Below are 14,289 nucleotides of genomic sequence, written 5' to 3' on the forward strand. Positions count from 1 at the left end.
TCATCACAGCGGGACACGTCACAAAGATGGACATTAAAGAGGCTGACCAGACCACTGAATCGTGGTACGTGCCCCACCACAAGGTCCATCACAACGGTAAAGACCGCATAGTATTTAACTGCAGCTACCAGATCGGATCCCAAAATCTGAATAAAGAGTTACTGCCCGGTCCCACACTCGGCCCCTCCCTACTCGGCGTTCTACTCCGCTTCCGCCAGGAAAAGGTGGCCATCAGCGGGGACATTAAAGGAATGTTCCTGCAGGTGAGATTAGTAGAGGCGGACAAGCCCCTGTTACGGTTCCTATGGAGAGAGAAGCCAGGAGATGAGCACCCAGCCATCTACCAATGGGAAGTCCTCCCCTTCGGAACGACGTGCAGCCCCTGCTGTGCGACATTTGCACTACAGAAACATGTAGCAGAGGACCCAGCAGCGGACGAAGAGGTCCGACACAGCGTAAAGAACAGCTTCTACGTAGACAACTGTCTACAAAGCCTTTCAACCCAGGAAGAAGCCGAGGCTCTCCTGATTAAACTCCGCGCCTCATTGATCAAAGGCGGCTTTGATCTCAGGCAGTGGGCCAGCAGCGATCCGCAAGTACTGCGCAGCCTCTCCTCCGAGGACAAGGCAGCCAGCAGCGAGACCTGGATGGCTACAATCCCGGGAGAAGCCCAGGAGATGACCCTGGGATTGGTGTGGCGATTCAAAACAGATTCGCTTCACTACAGACACAAGCCCCTGACTACGGAGCAGGGAAGGCCGGCCGCGGCGCCGACCACCAGACGGAGTGTGTACACAACACTCGCCCGACAATATGACCCGCTAGGATGTATTCTACCGTACACCACCAGGGCAAAAATGATTGTACGAGCATTGTGGGACAAGGACCAGGGCTGGGACGACCCCATTCCCGCACACCTTGCATCCACCTGGAGAGAGTGGGAGATGGAGCTCCACTCACTCCCAGGCGTTAATATGCGCCGAAGCTACTTCCCACCCACGGTGAGGCCAGAGACATGTAAAATGGACTTACACGTCTTCAGTGACGCCTCAGAGGTCGCATACGGATCAGTAGCCTACTTGCGGGCCCAAGACCAGGGGGGAGAGATCTACACAGCATTTGTCCTCGCCCGCTCGAGAATAGCCCCACGCAAGCAACAATCTATTCCACGTCTAGAGCTCTGCGCAGCCCTAGCCGGAGCGCACCTAGCCACGCTCATCCAACGTGAGCTCACCATACCGGTGTCTAGAACAATCCTGTGGTCAGATTCCACGACGGTACTCGCCTGGATCAAATCGGACTCATGCAAGTACAAAGTCTTCGTGGGAGTCAGAGTCACCGAGATTCAAGACTTAACCGAAGAGTTAACCGGAGAAACAGAGTGGCGCTACGTTGATACAAAACAGAACCCAGCTGACGTCATCACCCGGGGGATGCCCCTGGATGACCTCACCCGTCGCAATGTCTACAGTGACGGCCCCGCATTCCTAAGACTCCCGGAAGGACAGTGGCCCATGCCTATCCCGAGGGAAGCAAGTCCAGAGGAGGTGGAAAATAAGAAGTCTGTGTTCTGTGGATTGAGCACCGTAGCCTCCACCGACCCTAACATAGACGATTGCACGTCCATAGAGAGTGCACAACAAAGAACATTCCTGCGGTACCACCCGGAGTGCAAGTCCCCCGCTGATATGTCAGCAGCTAACTACGAGGAAGCAGAATTGCTTCTACTGCAGCGAGCCCAGAGAGACTCGTTCCCCGATGAATTGGCCTGTCTACAGGGAGGAAAGCCCGTCCCATCCGACAGCAGATTAATTCACCTGGCCCCCGAGAGCGACGCTCATACCCTCATCAGAGTGGGTGGTCGCCTACGCAGAGCCCCCAATCTACCGAATGACATTAAATACCCGATCGTATTGAACAGCCGACACAAGGTCACAGAGCTGATTATAAAGAAATACGATGAGGATGTACATCACGCAGGAGCAGAAAGAGTCTTCGCGGAAATCAGACGTCGTTACTGGATCCTGCAAGGAAGAGAGGCGGTACGACGCTTCCAGCGAACATGTCTAGACTGCCGCAAGTGGCGCGCGCAGCCCAGCATACCAAGGATGGCTGACCTTCCTCCATGTCGCCTCCGAATCGGTGACAAGCCATTCCACTCAACGGGTATGGACTGCTTTGGCCCGCTGCACATAAAGAAAGGAAGAGGAACCGAGAAGGGGTGGGGTATTGTATTCAAATGCATGACCACCAGAGCGATACACATCGAGCTTCTCCCGACCATGAGCACAGACTCATTCCTTATGGCCTTCCGAAGATTCACATCACGGAAAGGAAGACCGTCTACCCTATTGTCCGATCATGGGACAAACTTCAAAGGCGGCGAAAGAGAGCTGAGAGAGAGCTTCCAAGCTATGGGCCCAGAACTTAAGACCCACCTCGCTCCAGCACAGGTTGATTTCCAATTCAACCCCCCAAACGCACCCCACTTCGGTGGCACTTGGGAACGAGAAGTGCGCTCCATAAAGACAGCCCTGTACGCAGTACTTGGGGCCCAGACTGTGGCGGAAGAAGTCCTAATGACAGTCCTCACGGAGATTGAGGGAGTACTTAACTCGAAGCCCCTCGGATATGTCTCCAGTGATGTGGCGGATATCGACCCAGTTACCCCCAACACACTCCTGATGGGGCGGCTAGATCCTGCATTACCCCAGACAATGTACCGGCCTGAAGAAGCGAACGGCCGACGAATGTGGAGGTACAGCCAAGTATTAGCCGACAAGTTTTGGAACAGTTTCCTACTGCACTACCTACCGTCTCTACAGACCCGCCAGAAGTGGGTAAAGGAGAGAGACAATTTGACAGAAGGAACAGTCGTCATGATTATTGATCAATCACTGCCCAGAGCTATGTGGCCGGCCGGCCGCGTAAGCAAAGTGATCACCGGTGCCGACGGCAAGGTCCGAGCAGCTGAAGTGCTCGTCCAGGGTCGCACTTACACCCGTCCCGTGGCAAGGCTCATAGAACTGCCTCGACTCCCAGACACAATCGATGATGACCATGACCCTATAACCCTATGACTTTGTGAAGTTGACTGACCCCTACAGCAAACCCTTATGTGTAAATAGACAACGCGATTAATCTGTCTCTGTTTAACTGATTAGGTCTGGGACCAATCAGGGGGTGGCTGTTGTGAAGGGCCAGATTAAACCGAATATATATATTTATTTATATATATATATTTAATTGTATTTGTATATTCTCTAATATTCCCTGATATCCCTTGTATATTCCTTGTACAATATGCATTGAATATCCATTCTAGCCTACTGAACATCCCATAATAGTCTCCATTCTACTATTGGTCGAGACCTTGGTGCCAGGCTGCCATACCCCTCAGACCCAGTTCAAACGTACCGCTCCACATGTACGAACAAGTCCTAGTTCCGCGTAGGAATCTGGCTACCGCACCACTAATGGGACTATTTGTTCATAGTGCGTATATATACTGCGCTACTAAAGTAGGACTTCCTTTTCAGTCCAGTTTCTTACCCTCCAATAGAGTCACAGACGTAAAGCCTCCCCGCGACGCCACGTGTGGGAGTAAGGCCAAGTTCGCCTACCATCGGTATTGAGACATCGTGTATATTAATATTTGAATAGTCATATTTGGCACTATATCGTCGAGTTGGACGTAGTCTATTAAGCTAATAATAGTCTGTTAATATATAGTGCTTCGTGCGGTGAGAATACTACCGTAGTCAGTACCCCATCGTTTCGGGCAGAGAACTGGCTGCTTACCCGGGGTGGTTGACCCCATGTGAAGCTGCACCCGAGGAGCCCTAGAGCCGACGAGCGAGTGGACCTGTATACCGGATTATTCTACCGACGACAGCCCGCCTTCCCAGGCACGGATTATGCTTTGTATACTTCGATTATTCCATGGATAAAGACCCCCGACACTGCCGTGTGTTGGAACCCCCCCCCCCCCTGGAGAGGACGCAAGGTGAGGAGACGCTCTGCAAGACGAGGTCGCTTCACGTCTCTCCCCCGTGTACCGGAGAGAGCTGGCCCACAAAGAGTCCACCTGCTTTCATCTGTGGTCCAAGGATCGCCGGCGCATTGAACGGCACTACAGTGGGTTCACCTGGGATACCCTTGGCCGGACGAGGCAGCCGGATTCTACCCCCCCCCCCCTCCTACTCCTGTCGGCTTACAAGCGACCGGATTAACCCCCCCCTAGTGTATCCAGTCTTATAGTCATTAAAGTATCATTGCTGTTATTCCTTAACTATTCCAGGTCGTATATTTACCACCTGCGCCTTCAGAGATTGGACATTCTCTATTGATATACCGACGAATACTCTTTGCCATAAAAGTGCATACTATTTCAATTCATAAATGGGAATTGTACCCCTCAGTTACACCTACTATATGTGTTTTAAACACCTAGCCCTACTATATGTGTGTAAACACCTAGCCCTACTATATGTGTTTAAACACCTAGCCCTACTATATGTGTTAAACACCTAGCCCTACTATATGTGTTTAAACACCTAGCCCTACTATATGTGTTTTAAACACCTAGCCCTACTATATGTGTTTTAAACACCTAGCCCTACTATATATGTGTTTAAACACCTAGCCCTACTATATATGTGTGTAAACACCTAGCCCTACTATATGTGTGTAAACACCTAGCCCTACTATATGTGTTTAAACACCTAGCCCTACTATATGTGTTTAAACACCTAGCCCTACTATATGTGTTTAAACACCTAGCCCTACTATATGTGTTTAAACACCTAGCCCTACTATATGTGTTTAAACACCTAGCCCTACTATATGTGTTTAAACACCTAGCCCTACTATATGTGTGTAAACACCTAGCCCTACTATATGTGTTTAAACACCTAGCCCTACTATATGTGTTAAACACCTAGCCCTACTATATGTGTTTAAACACCTAGCCCTACTATGTGTGTGTAAACACCTAGCCCTGCTATATGTGTTAAACACCTAGCCCTGCTATATGTGTTAAACACCTAGCCCTACTATATGTGTTTAAACACCTAGCCCTACTATGTGTTAAACACCTAGCCCTACTATATGTGTTTAAACACCTAGCCCTACTATATGTGTTAAACACCTAGCCCTACTATATGTGTTAAACACCTAGCCCTACTATATGTGTTAAACACCTAGCCCTACTATATGTGTTAAACACCTAGCCCTACTATATGTGTTAAACACCTAGCCCTACTATGTGTGTAAACACCTAGCCCTACTATATGTGTTAAACACCTAGCCCTACTATATGTGTGTGTAAACACCTAGCCCTACTATATGTGTTAAACACCTAGCCCTACTATATGTGTTAAACACCTAGCCCTACTATGTGTGTAAACACCTAGCCCTACTATATGTGTTTAAACACCTAGCCCTACTATATGTGTTAAACACCTAGCCCTACTATATGTGTTAAACACCTAGCCCTACTATATGTTTTAAACACCTAGCCCTACTATGTGTGTAAACACCTAGCCCTACTATATGTGTGTAAACACCTAGCCCTACTATATGTGTTAAACACCTAGCCCTACTATATGTGTTTAAACACCTAGCCCTACTATATGTGTTAAACACCTAGCCCTACTATATGTGTTAAACACCTAGCCCTACTATATGTGTTAAACACCTAGCCCTACTATATGTGTTAAACACCTAGCCCTACTATGTGTGTAAACACCTAGCCCTACTATATGTGTTTTAAACCCCTAGCCTAGCATGTGTTATGGCCTTGTAGTATAGTCACCTCTTCCATCTGTGTAGCTGTGTTGCCCCTGGCTCCCAGCAGCACCATGGCCAGGGCTGAGGAGATGCTAAGTGGAGAATAGAAGACATTGCCCGTCTTGTCCTTTGCATTCAGCTCTTTGAACAAAGCCAGAGAGAAGCAGGCGTTGGCCTCCGACAGTGGGCATTGTGTCTGAAAAATGTAAAAAAGACGTCAGTTGAAATTGCATCTACTTTGTCCCATGATGGTAAATGGACTGCATTTATATAGTGCTTCTATCCAAACTGTTTTACAACTTGCCTCATATTCACCTATTCACTCACACATTCACACACCGACGGCGGAGGCAACCAACCTGTGCCAACCTGCACATTGGGAGCAGAGGGGTTCAGTGTCTTGCTCAAGGACACATACTCTCCTCTACCTCCTGAGCCACTGCCGCCCCATGTATGTAGGGCTGAGTATCGGAATTCTATATTTTATTGGTATCGATCGAATTGCTTCAATACTATAGTATAGACTAGAGTATCGGAAAACACTGTGCCATTCAATACCAAATTTGGACACATAAGTAGTTAATATCATCAGTGTCAGACTGTCAGCGCACCTTTTGTTCCAAAATATGTTCCATTTCTTCTGTTCAACCACAATCCAAAATCATCCAAAAAGTAACAAAGCCTTCGACTGGCTCACACAGCGCATAACTCGTATATTGAAAAAAAATTGCAAAGGACTGATGGGCTAATATCTAGCTAACATTTTGATGTTTCTCGATCTGCACTGTCCATATTTCTTTTTTATATTCTATTTATTTTTGGGCTTTCTGTATTTTTAACCCATCCCAATTTAGTCGTTATGCCAATTCCCTTCCTGGTTGTTGCACGCACACTGTCGGCCTGGGGAGGGTGTAGAACTACCACATGCCTCCTCCGATGTGGAGTCGCCAGCCGCTTCTTTTCACCCGACAGCGAGGAGTTTCACTGGGGGAACGTAACGCACGCAGAGGTTTGCGCTATTTCCCCCAGATCCCCTCCCTGCTGAACAGGCACCCCAACCGACCAGTAGGAGTCGCAGTTTACAACGACCAGGACACATACCCCACCGGCTTCCCACCCGCTAACACTGCCAATTGTGTTATAGGGACGACTGACCAAGCCGGAGGTACCGCTGACAGCTGGATTCGATCCTAGAGTATCTGCGGTGGTAGGCGAGTGTTTAGTTAGCTTTTTTTTTCAATGTATTAGGTTAGAGCAGTGGTTCCCAAACTGTGGTGCGCGCACCCCTTGTGGTGCGTGAGCGCCCTCTAGGGGGTGCGTGACATGAAAAGGCTAATGGTGGTAAAAAAAAAAAAAAAAAAAATTACAATAAGATTTCATACAAATCTTAGTCAAACCTTTAGTATTATGGATATTAAACATGCTGGCAGAGTATTGTCGTGAACATTTTAATTAAATAAAGAAATTCCCTATCCATACTGCCCTGTCAAGGCAGACCGCAGTAACTCAAAAAAAGTCAGAATTGAGTTATGAGTGAAATTGAACTTGTCAATAAATGTTTTATCTTGTGACCAAGTTTCAGATGTTAATGTCGCTCAGTTTTGGAGATATGGGGTTTTAAAAACTGCAGTAACTACAAAATCACACTCAAAAACCAGGCAGACCGCAGTAACTTCCAAACAGTGAAAAATGGCTTTAAAGTGTTTTGACTTGCCATCCAAAATGTGTTATAGGTAGATAGATGATAGTACCCAGATTTAACATGTATTAATGAAGTAATCTTTAGGCATACAAAAATATGACATAATTATTTTAATTAACCCCCAAAAAGCAGATACTGCACTCTGCTGCACAGTTCCCTTAAATAATTATACAGGTAATGTACAGGCAAAGTGCAGTAACTTCAAATACAATGTTGTTTTCCCTCCAGCTTTCATAACTTAACCTAGCCATTTTGAAAATGAAATTTAACACCTGAATATATTGGAATGATGATGATCCAAATAAAATGGCTAGGTTAAGTTATGAAAGCTGGAGGGAAAACAACATTGTATTTGAAGTTACTGCACTTTGCCTGTACATTACCTGTATAATTATTTAAGGGAACTGTGCAGCAGAGTGCAGTATCTGCTTTTTGGGGGTTAATTAAAATAATTATGTCATATTTTTGTATGCCTAAAGATTACTTCATTAATACATGTTAAATCTGTGTACTATCATCTATCTACCTATAACACATTTTGGATGGCAAGTCAAAAAACTTTAAAGCCATTTTTCTCAGTTTCACTTTTTTGAAGTTACTGCGGTCTGCCTTGACAGGGCAGCATAGTCGCCGTGGGAAGAGATAAAATAAAAAATTTAATCTGTGCACGGAGACCAGCAACAATTTTTTCTAACAGAAATCCATTGGGTGGTGCGCGAGCTAGGTCGGGAGGTGACAGGGGGTGCACGGCCAAAAAAGTTTGGGAACCGTTGGGTTAGAGTAAAGACAAAATAATTAGTTGCCAATGATGAAACAATAACTTTAAAATACTCATTCCCAATCCCATTGTTATGCCACATCAATGTGGAACGCCCTACCCACGGCGGTAAAAAAGGTGAATCCCTACCCACCTTCAAAACACTCTCAAAGAGCACCTACGGGAGGCTGCAATTCGAAACTGGCCCCCGTAAATGTCCGAACACCCGCCCACCCCCTCCTAATGTACATTGCCCTCCCCCTCGTATGTATATATTTACTGTTAGGATCTCTGTTTAACAGTACTGTATATTTGCAAATCGTGTATGCCACAAATGTAACAGTACTGTATATCTGTATGTCATGTATTTCATAGATGTCATGATTAGATTAGATGATTAGATTCGATTTGTATATCTGTATCTGTATGTTGTGTATGTCAGAAATGTAATTATGAATTGAAAATGGGGGATCCTGATGTAAACAAGACGAAAGTCTTTCTCTGCTCTGCATCCCTTACTCTTCCAGGTCCTGGGATATTTTCAATGTTTTGGCTAATTTTGATTTAAATTGTATAATTCCCATTGTGTGTGCTGTACTGTACTGTACCCATTCTGCAATCTGTTAATAAAGTTTTCAATCAATCAATCAATCAGAGGGGCTTCACTCAACCAATCAAAGAGGGGGCTGCAGAAATGGAGCTCAACCAATCAGAGAGGGGTCTGCAGAACTGGAGCTACGATTTGTAGAGACGCAGGAAGCGTCTCGACGTCACTGTGTAACGCGTGGACGCACATTGGTGCGAAGTGTGGAAACTTTCCTTTCGGCCGACATCGAGAAACGCCTACGGATGACTAACCTGCCGTAAAGCAAATGAGGAAGAAAAATTATCTGAATGTAATAATAATAATGATAATAACTTTATAATTATTTGTATAGCACTTTTCATACAGAAGTTGCAGTTCAAAGTTTCACAACTGTAAAAAATACAGGCATAAGCGAGCATAAAAAAGACAGAGGTAGCAAGGTAAGGTAAATCACAGTGTTTCACATTCACAACCCAATAGGCCTTTCTGTTTACAGTTGCATTCAGTAATAGTAATACAAATAATAAAAATAGAATAGACAGAGTAAAAACAAAGTGCGGTTGGATTCAGTTTAAAAATAGGCTAAACTTGTTTTATAAATGAGTAGGTAGGCGGTTTTGTTCTCCAACCATCGATACAAGGTATTAGGTTTTGCTTTAGGTGTTTATTTTTTCCATTTATATTTTATATTCTCAAATTTGAGTAATTCCTAAACAAACCGCGGGAGGCAGCAATACGCCGGAAATCTATTAGCAGCAGAAGAAGAGGAATGACGCTACTTCCTGTTTTCTTCCTGGGTCTTCGTTTTGACAGCTACTTTTTTAATGAATTAAATCTGGTCGAGGGAAAAGACAGTGCGATGAAATATGCCAAAATAATAAACGACAACGCCGGAAAAAAGTAGTGTTCACAATTTGGCTTGGATATGTTTTTTTAATGGACACAAGTAATACGATGAACATAAGAAAAAGCTCCGTTGTTGTCAACAACATAATCTGTAAGCATTACAGCTAACGTTAGCCTAGCTGTGCTGTTAATAATAATGATGGAGAGGGTGATTTCCACACTTATGGAAAAACGTGCGCTTTTCACTGCTTCGTTTGCCATACGACTTGCTCTGGTTGTTTATGGCGACTACCAGGACAAGACCATGGCGGTCAAGTACACTGACGTTGACTATCACGTGTTCAGGTCAGTTCAGAGGTTAATTTTAAGAACATAAAAACAGCGACCTCTTCTGGGCAGAACATCCCCTCTTGGCATTGCCCATGTTTCCATTTAGTTTAGTTTGGGTCTGATGTGTGGGTTGGAGCCAGGGGATATATTTAGTAGTTTTAGCTGACGCTTTTATCCAAAGCGACTTAAAAGTTCTGTACAGCAGGAAGGGTACAACTCTTTCAGCTAAGTAACAAATGTTCGTCAAACAGTGTTGAACTTGGGTGCTACAGGTATATAGTAACTTGGTAGAGTCAACAGCAACCCCACCCCTCTCAACTCCAAGTCTCCAACCCACACATCAAACCAAAACCAAAAAATAAAGTGCACAACCAATGGGGCTCTTTTGCCTAGAGGTCAGTGTTTGATAGCTTTACATATTCTAACTAGGGATGCTCGATATTGGCTTTTTTACCGATACCGATATTCCGATATTGTCCAACTCTTAATTTCCGATACCGATATCAACCGATATCAACCGATACCGATATATGCAGGGTTTCCCCCCCCAAAAAACTGAATAATTTCAGGTAACTAATAATTTCACTGGATATATATATAACAAATATTGTTATTGTTTTTTTCTTTTTTCAAACCGATACCGATATTTTCCGATATCACGTTTTACCGCCGATATCGGCCGATAATATCGGTCGGCCGATAATATCGGACATCCCTAATTCTAACTTTAAATGCAAATTAGCCCCAGGGTTCCCTTCTCTTTTTGGAAGGTGACCTCACTTTGAAAATACTATAATAACGAGAAGCTCTAGAGTTGAAGAGGCTCTAATAACGAGAAGCTCTAGAGTTGAAGAGGTTATTATAATAACGAGAAGCTCTAGAGTTGAAGAGGCTCTAATAACGAGAAGCTCTAGAGTTGAAGAGGTTATTATAATAACGAGAAGCTCTAGAGTTGAAGAGGTTATTATAATAACGAGAAGCTCTAGAGTTGAAGAGGACGAGGGTGTCACCAAGTGATGGCCAAATGAAGCACTGAACCAGTATTGAACCACTTCACCAAATGTATTGAACATGGATTCATTCATTCAAATGTTCGTTTCAGTGCCATCTGCTGGCGAAATAGGAGACTGCAAAACAGGTTAGGAGACTGTTTGTTTTGCAGTCTCCTATTTCGCCAGCAGATGGCACTGAAAAAAGCAATGTTTAAAATTGATTGTTTTGTAATATATATATGTATATATATATTGTTACGCACTCACACTTAATTGATCTGATCATAACAATAACAGGTGTTCCCAATGGAACAGAGTATAAAGAGGCTGGCATGCAACACACCTCTCTTCCCTACACAGGTTCACACACAGGTTTTTACTTTGAATTATTTCCTTCTGGGGATGGAGATTAATTGTATGATTGATAGTGTAAATATATGTAGTTGGGACGGAGAGGGTGTGCTTGGAAAACGGGATGTGCAGGATAATGATGATGGCCGTGCTTGTGTAACTAGGACAGGGTGTGATTATGGGACTCTGGGGGACCCTGATGAAGACGAAAGTCTTTCTCTGGTCTGCATCCCCTTAACAATTGTATGTATTGAGCTGTACTGTACTGTACCCATTCTGCAATCTGTTAATAAACTTTTGTGATTAAAAGATTTTTATTGAGGAATAGAATTGTTTCAACAATTTTTGGTTTTTGGCATCCAAACTAATTATTTGTTGGTCTCTACAAAGCATAATAAATAGGCTACACGACACATATCTAATCATATGAAATCGAATGCTACTCCCTTTTTTTTTTTTAAACTTCATTTTTTTTTTTTTGCGTTTATCGCTTTTCTGGTCAAGCATGACCGACAGTTGTAGAGTGAAACGGGAGAGAGAGCAGGGGAAGACATTCGGCAAATGACGGCGGGTCCGGGAATCGAGCTCGGAGTCAACCAGATCCGTGACGCAGCACGGTATTCCCCGACGCAGAATAGCGTCGAGGACGGTACGTGGTGAGCTACTGGAGCCCCCTCGAATGCTACTCTTATTTGTACACTCTCAGAATTACACATTATGGCACACATACCTTACTAGGACTGATCAGATCAAAGTGTTCCCACATTTGAGAACGGCTTCTCTTCTTAGCTGGCTCCATGATGATCAAAAAACAACTCTCAATAGCAACTCTCAAAAACAACTACCACTCCTACCTACTACAAAAACAAAAACGCACAGATCGAGTGAAATGTTTTGTGCGTTTATGTAGAGTAGAATGCCGCGCAAACAAAGTATCGCGTTATGAAACAGTGTCGCTGTGTCGAAACCAGTCACAGATTCCCTGAGCGAACGGTCCAGCTGCAGACTCGGAGCCTCGGTCCAGATTGGAACTTCCGCCCTGTCACAGGAGTAATAATCCTGTGGCAGGGCGGAAGTTCCAATCTGGACCGAGGCTCCGAGGCTGCAGCTCGACCCTACTCCACCATTCCACAATAACCTTCTTCTTCACTGGGTATAGTGGAAGATTGCGACCACAAAAGCTGCATACCGCCACCTACTGTACACTGCATTCAACCCCATAACACACAAAACAACAAACCCATCCCTAACATCACCACCCTATCCAAACCTAATCTATGAGTCCCCCCTTGCCTCCTGTGGGCTGACTCTGACCTACTCGCTCACTAACACCCCCCTTCTCTAACGCTACTTGACCAGCCACCCTGTTTAACTCCGTCAAAACATCCTCCACTGTCAACCCCTCCATACCCAAGTGTCCCACTGCTGCTAAAACTATCAACCTAGTCCTCTCTGTCCTACTGCTAACCGTCGCTGTCGTATTCACTACTCCTGCCACAAAGGCCACCATACCTAACTTCTCCCTAAACACCCTCTCTTTCTTCGCCTGAACTTCCTCTACCACCCGATGCCCTATCCTAAAACCCTGCCCCCTATCTTGCTTTCCCTGATCCTCCTGCACTATCCTTACTACCAACTGCCCTTCCCTAAACCCCTGTCCCTTATCTTGCTGTCCCTGTCCTACCTTCCTAGCTGCCTCTGCATATGAAATTCTACCTTCCCTTCGCACCTGCTGGACCATTACCTCTAGCTTCATCGCCTCACAACCCCAATACGCTACACTATGCTTCCCACCACAACTACAACACTTCGGCTCCACTCCCAGTTCACACTCCCCATACTTATGCTCCCCACTACACCTACCACATCTCTGTCCCTTCCTACACCACTTAGCTACATGTCCAAACTCCTGGCACCTGTAACACCTCAACGGATTTGGCACAAACTCCCTAACCCTATATGCCAAATACCCTAAAAATACCACTCTCGGACTAACCTCACCCTCAAACTGAATAACTATGGTCCCTGTCTCCTCCTTCTCTGCCCCTCTCTTCATCCTCTCTACACTCTTAACTTTCCCATTGCGTTCGTCACTCCTCAAATCCCCTAACAGCTGATCCATACTAACCTTAATTGGAATTCCCCCAATCACCCCCTTGCACCCACTATCCCTTTTCTCCCCTACTATCCCTACTCCACAGACCTTCACTTTTCCAATGCTCTTCATTTCCCTTGCCCTCTCTACCTGCACTACACTTACACACCCTAAAAACAAGTTCCCATCCCCCAACACCTTCCCGTACCTTACCTCACCTAACTGCGCTTTAATGAGCTTCGACAGCTGTTTCGGCTCTATATCCCCAACTCCATTTTCTCCCTCAAAACGCACCACTACATTCAACCCTCCAAAACCCTTTCCTCTACCCTCATCCTCTGACCCACTCAAGCTATCTCCCCTCTCTTTCTTCCTCTTACTCCCCTTCCCCTCACTCTTCTTCTCCACCTTTGCCCACCCTTCTCCCCCACTCTCCTCCCCACTACACTCCATACCGTCACCACCCGAATCCTTGCCCTTGCTATTCTCACCCCCATCACTGTTGTTCCTCTCCTCCTCGAGATATCTATCCATGAGCAAATCCCACTCCTTGCGACTCCATTTGTGTATCAAGTCCTCACTGAACTTGTTCCAATCTTCATCCACCCAAAACCCCGGATAATCTTCCATGGGCTGGGGCCAACCATGGAAACTACACGTCTCAAAAACTGACCTGTGCGCCTCCCACCACTTATCACTCCCCTTTGAGCCATTGATTGATTGATTGATTGATTGAAAAGTTTATTAACAGATTGCAGAATGGGTACAGTACAGTACAGCTCAATACATACAATTGTTAAGAGGATGCAGACCCGAGAAAGACTTTCGTCTTGTTTCCAT

The 14,289-nt window shown here is 45.3% G+C and overlaps 1 protein-coding gene across 1 annotated transcript in view; it reads right to left on the bottom strand.

The window, feature by feature from the left end:
* LOC311247490 (leukocyte elastase inhibitor-like) overlaps window positions 1-12,309 on the bottom strand; it is a 38,478-nt gene extending 26,169 nt beyond the window's left edge. Inside the window, exons 1-2 of the mRNA XM_084338531.1 lie at window positions 12,085-12,309; window positions 5,816-5,986 (exon numbers count right to left, since the gene is read on the bottom strand). Coding sequence (XP_084194657.1) covers window positions 5,816-5,986; window positions 12,085-12,153 — 240 coding nt within the window. The 5' untranslated portion in view covers window positions 12,154-12,309. The remainder of the gene's footprint in view (window positions 1-5,815; window positions 5,987-12,084) is intronic.
* Window positions 12,310-14,289: the final 1,980 nt, after the last annotated feature.

This window comes from Notolepis coatsorum (genome assembly GCF_963971535.1).
Source record: "Notolepis coatsorum genome assembly, contig: SCAFFOLD_224, whole genome shotgun sequence".
In the NCBI taxonomy this organism is placed as follows: Eukaryota; Metazoa; Chordata; class Actinopteri; order Aulopiformes; family Paralepididae; genus Notolepis; species Notolepis coatsorum.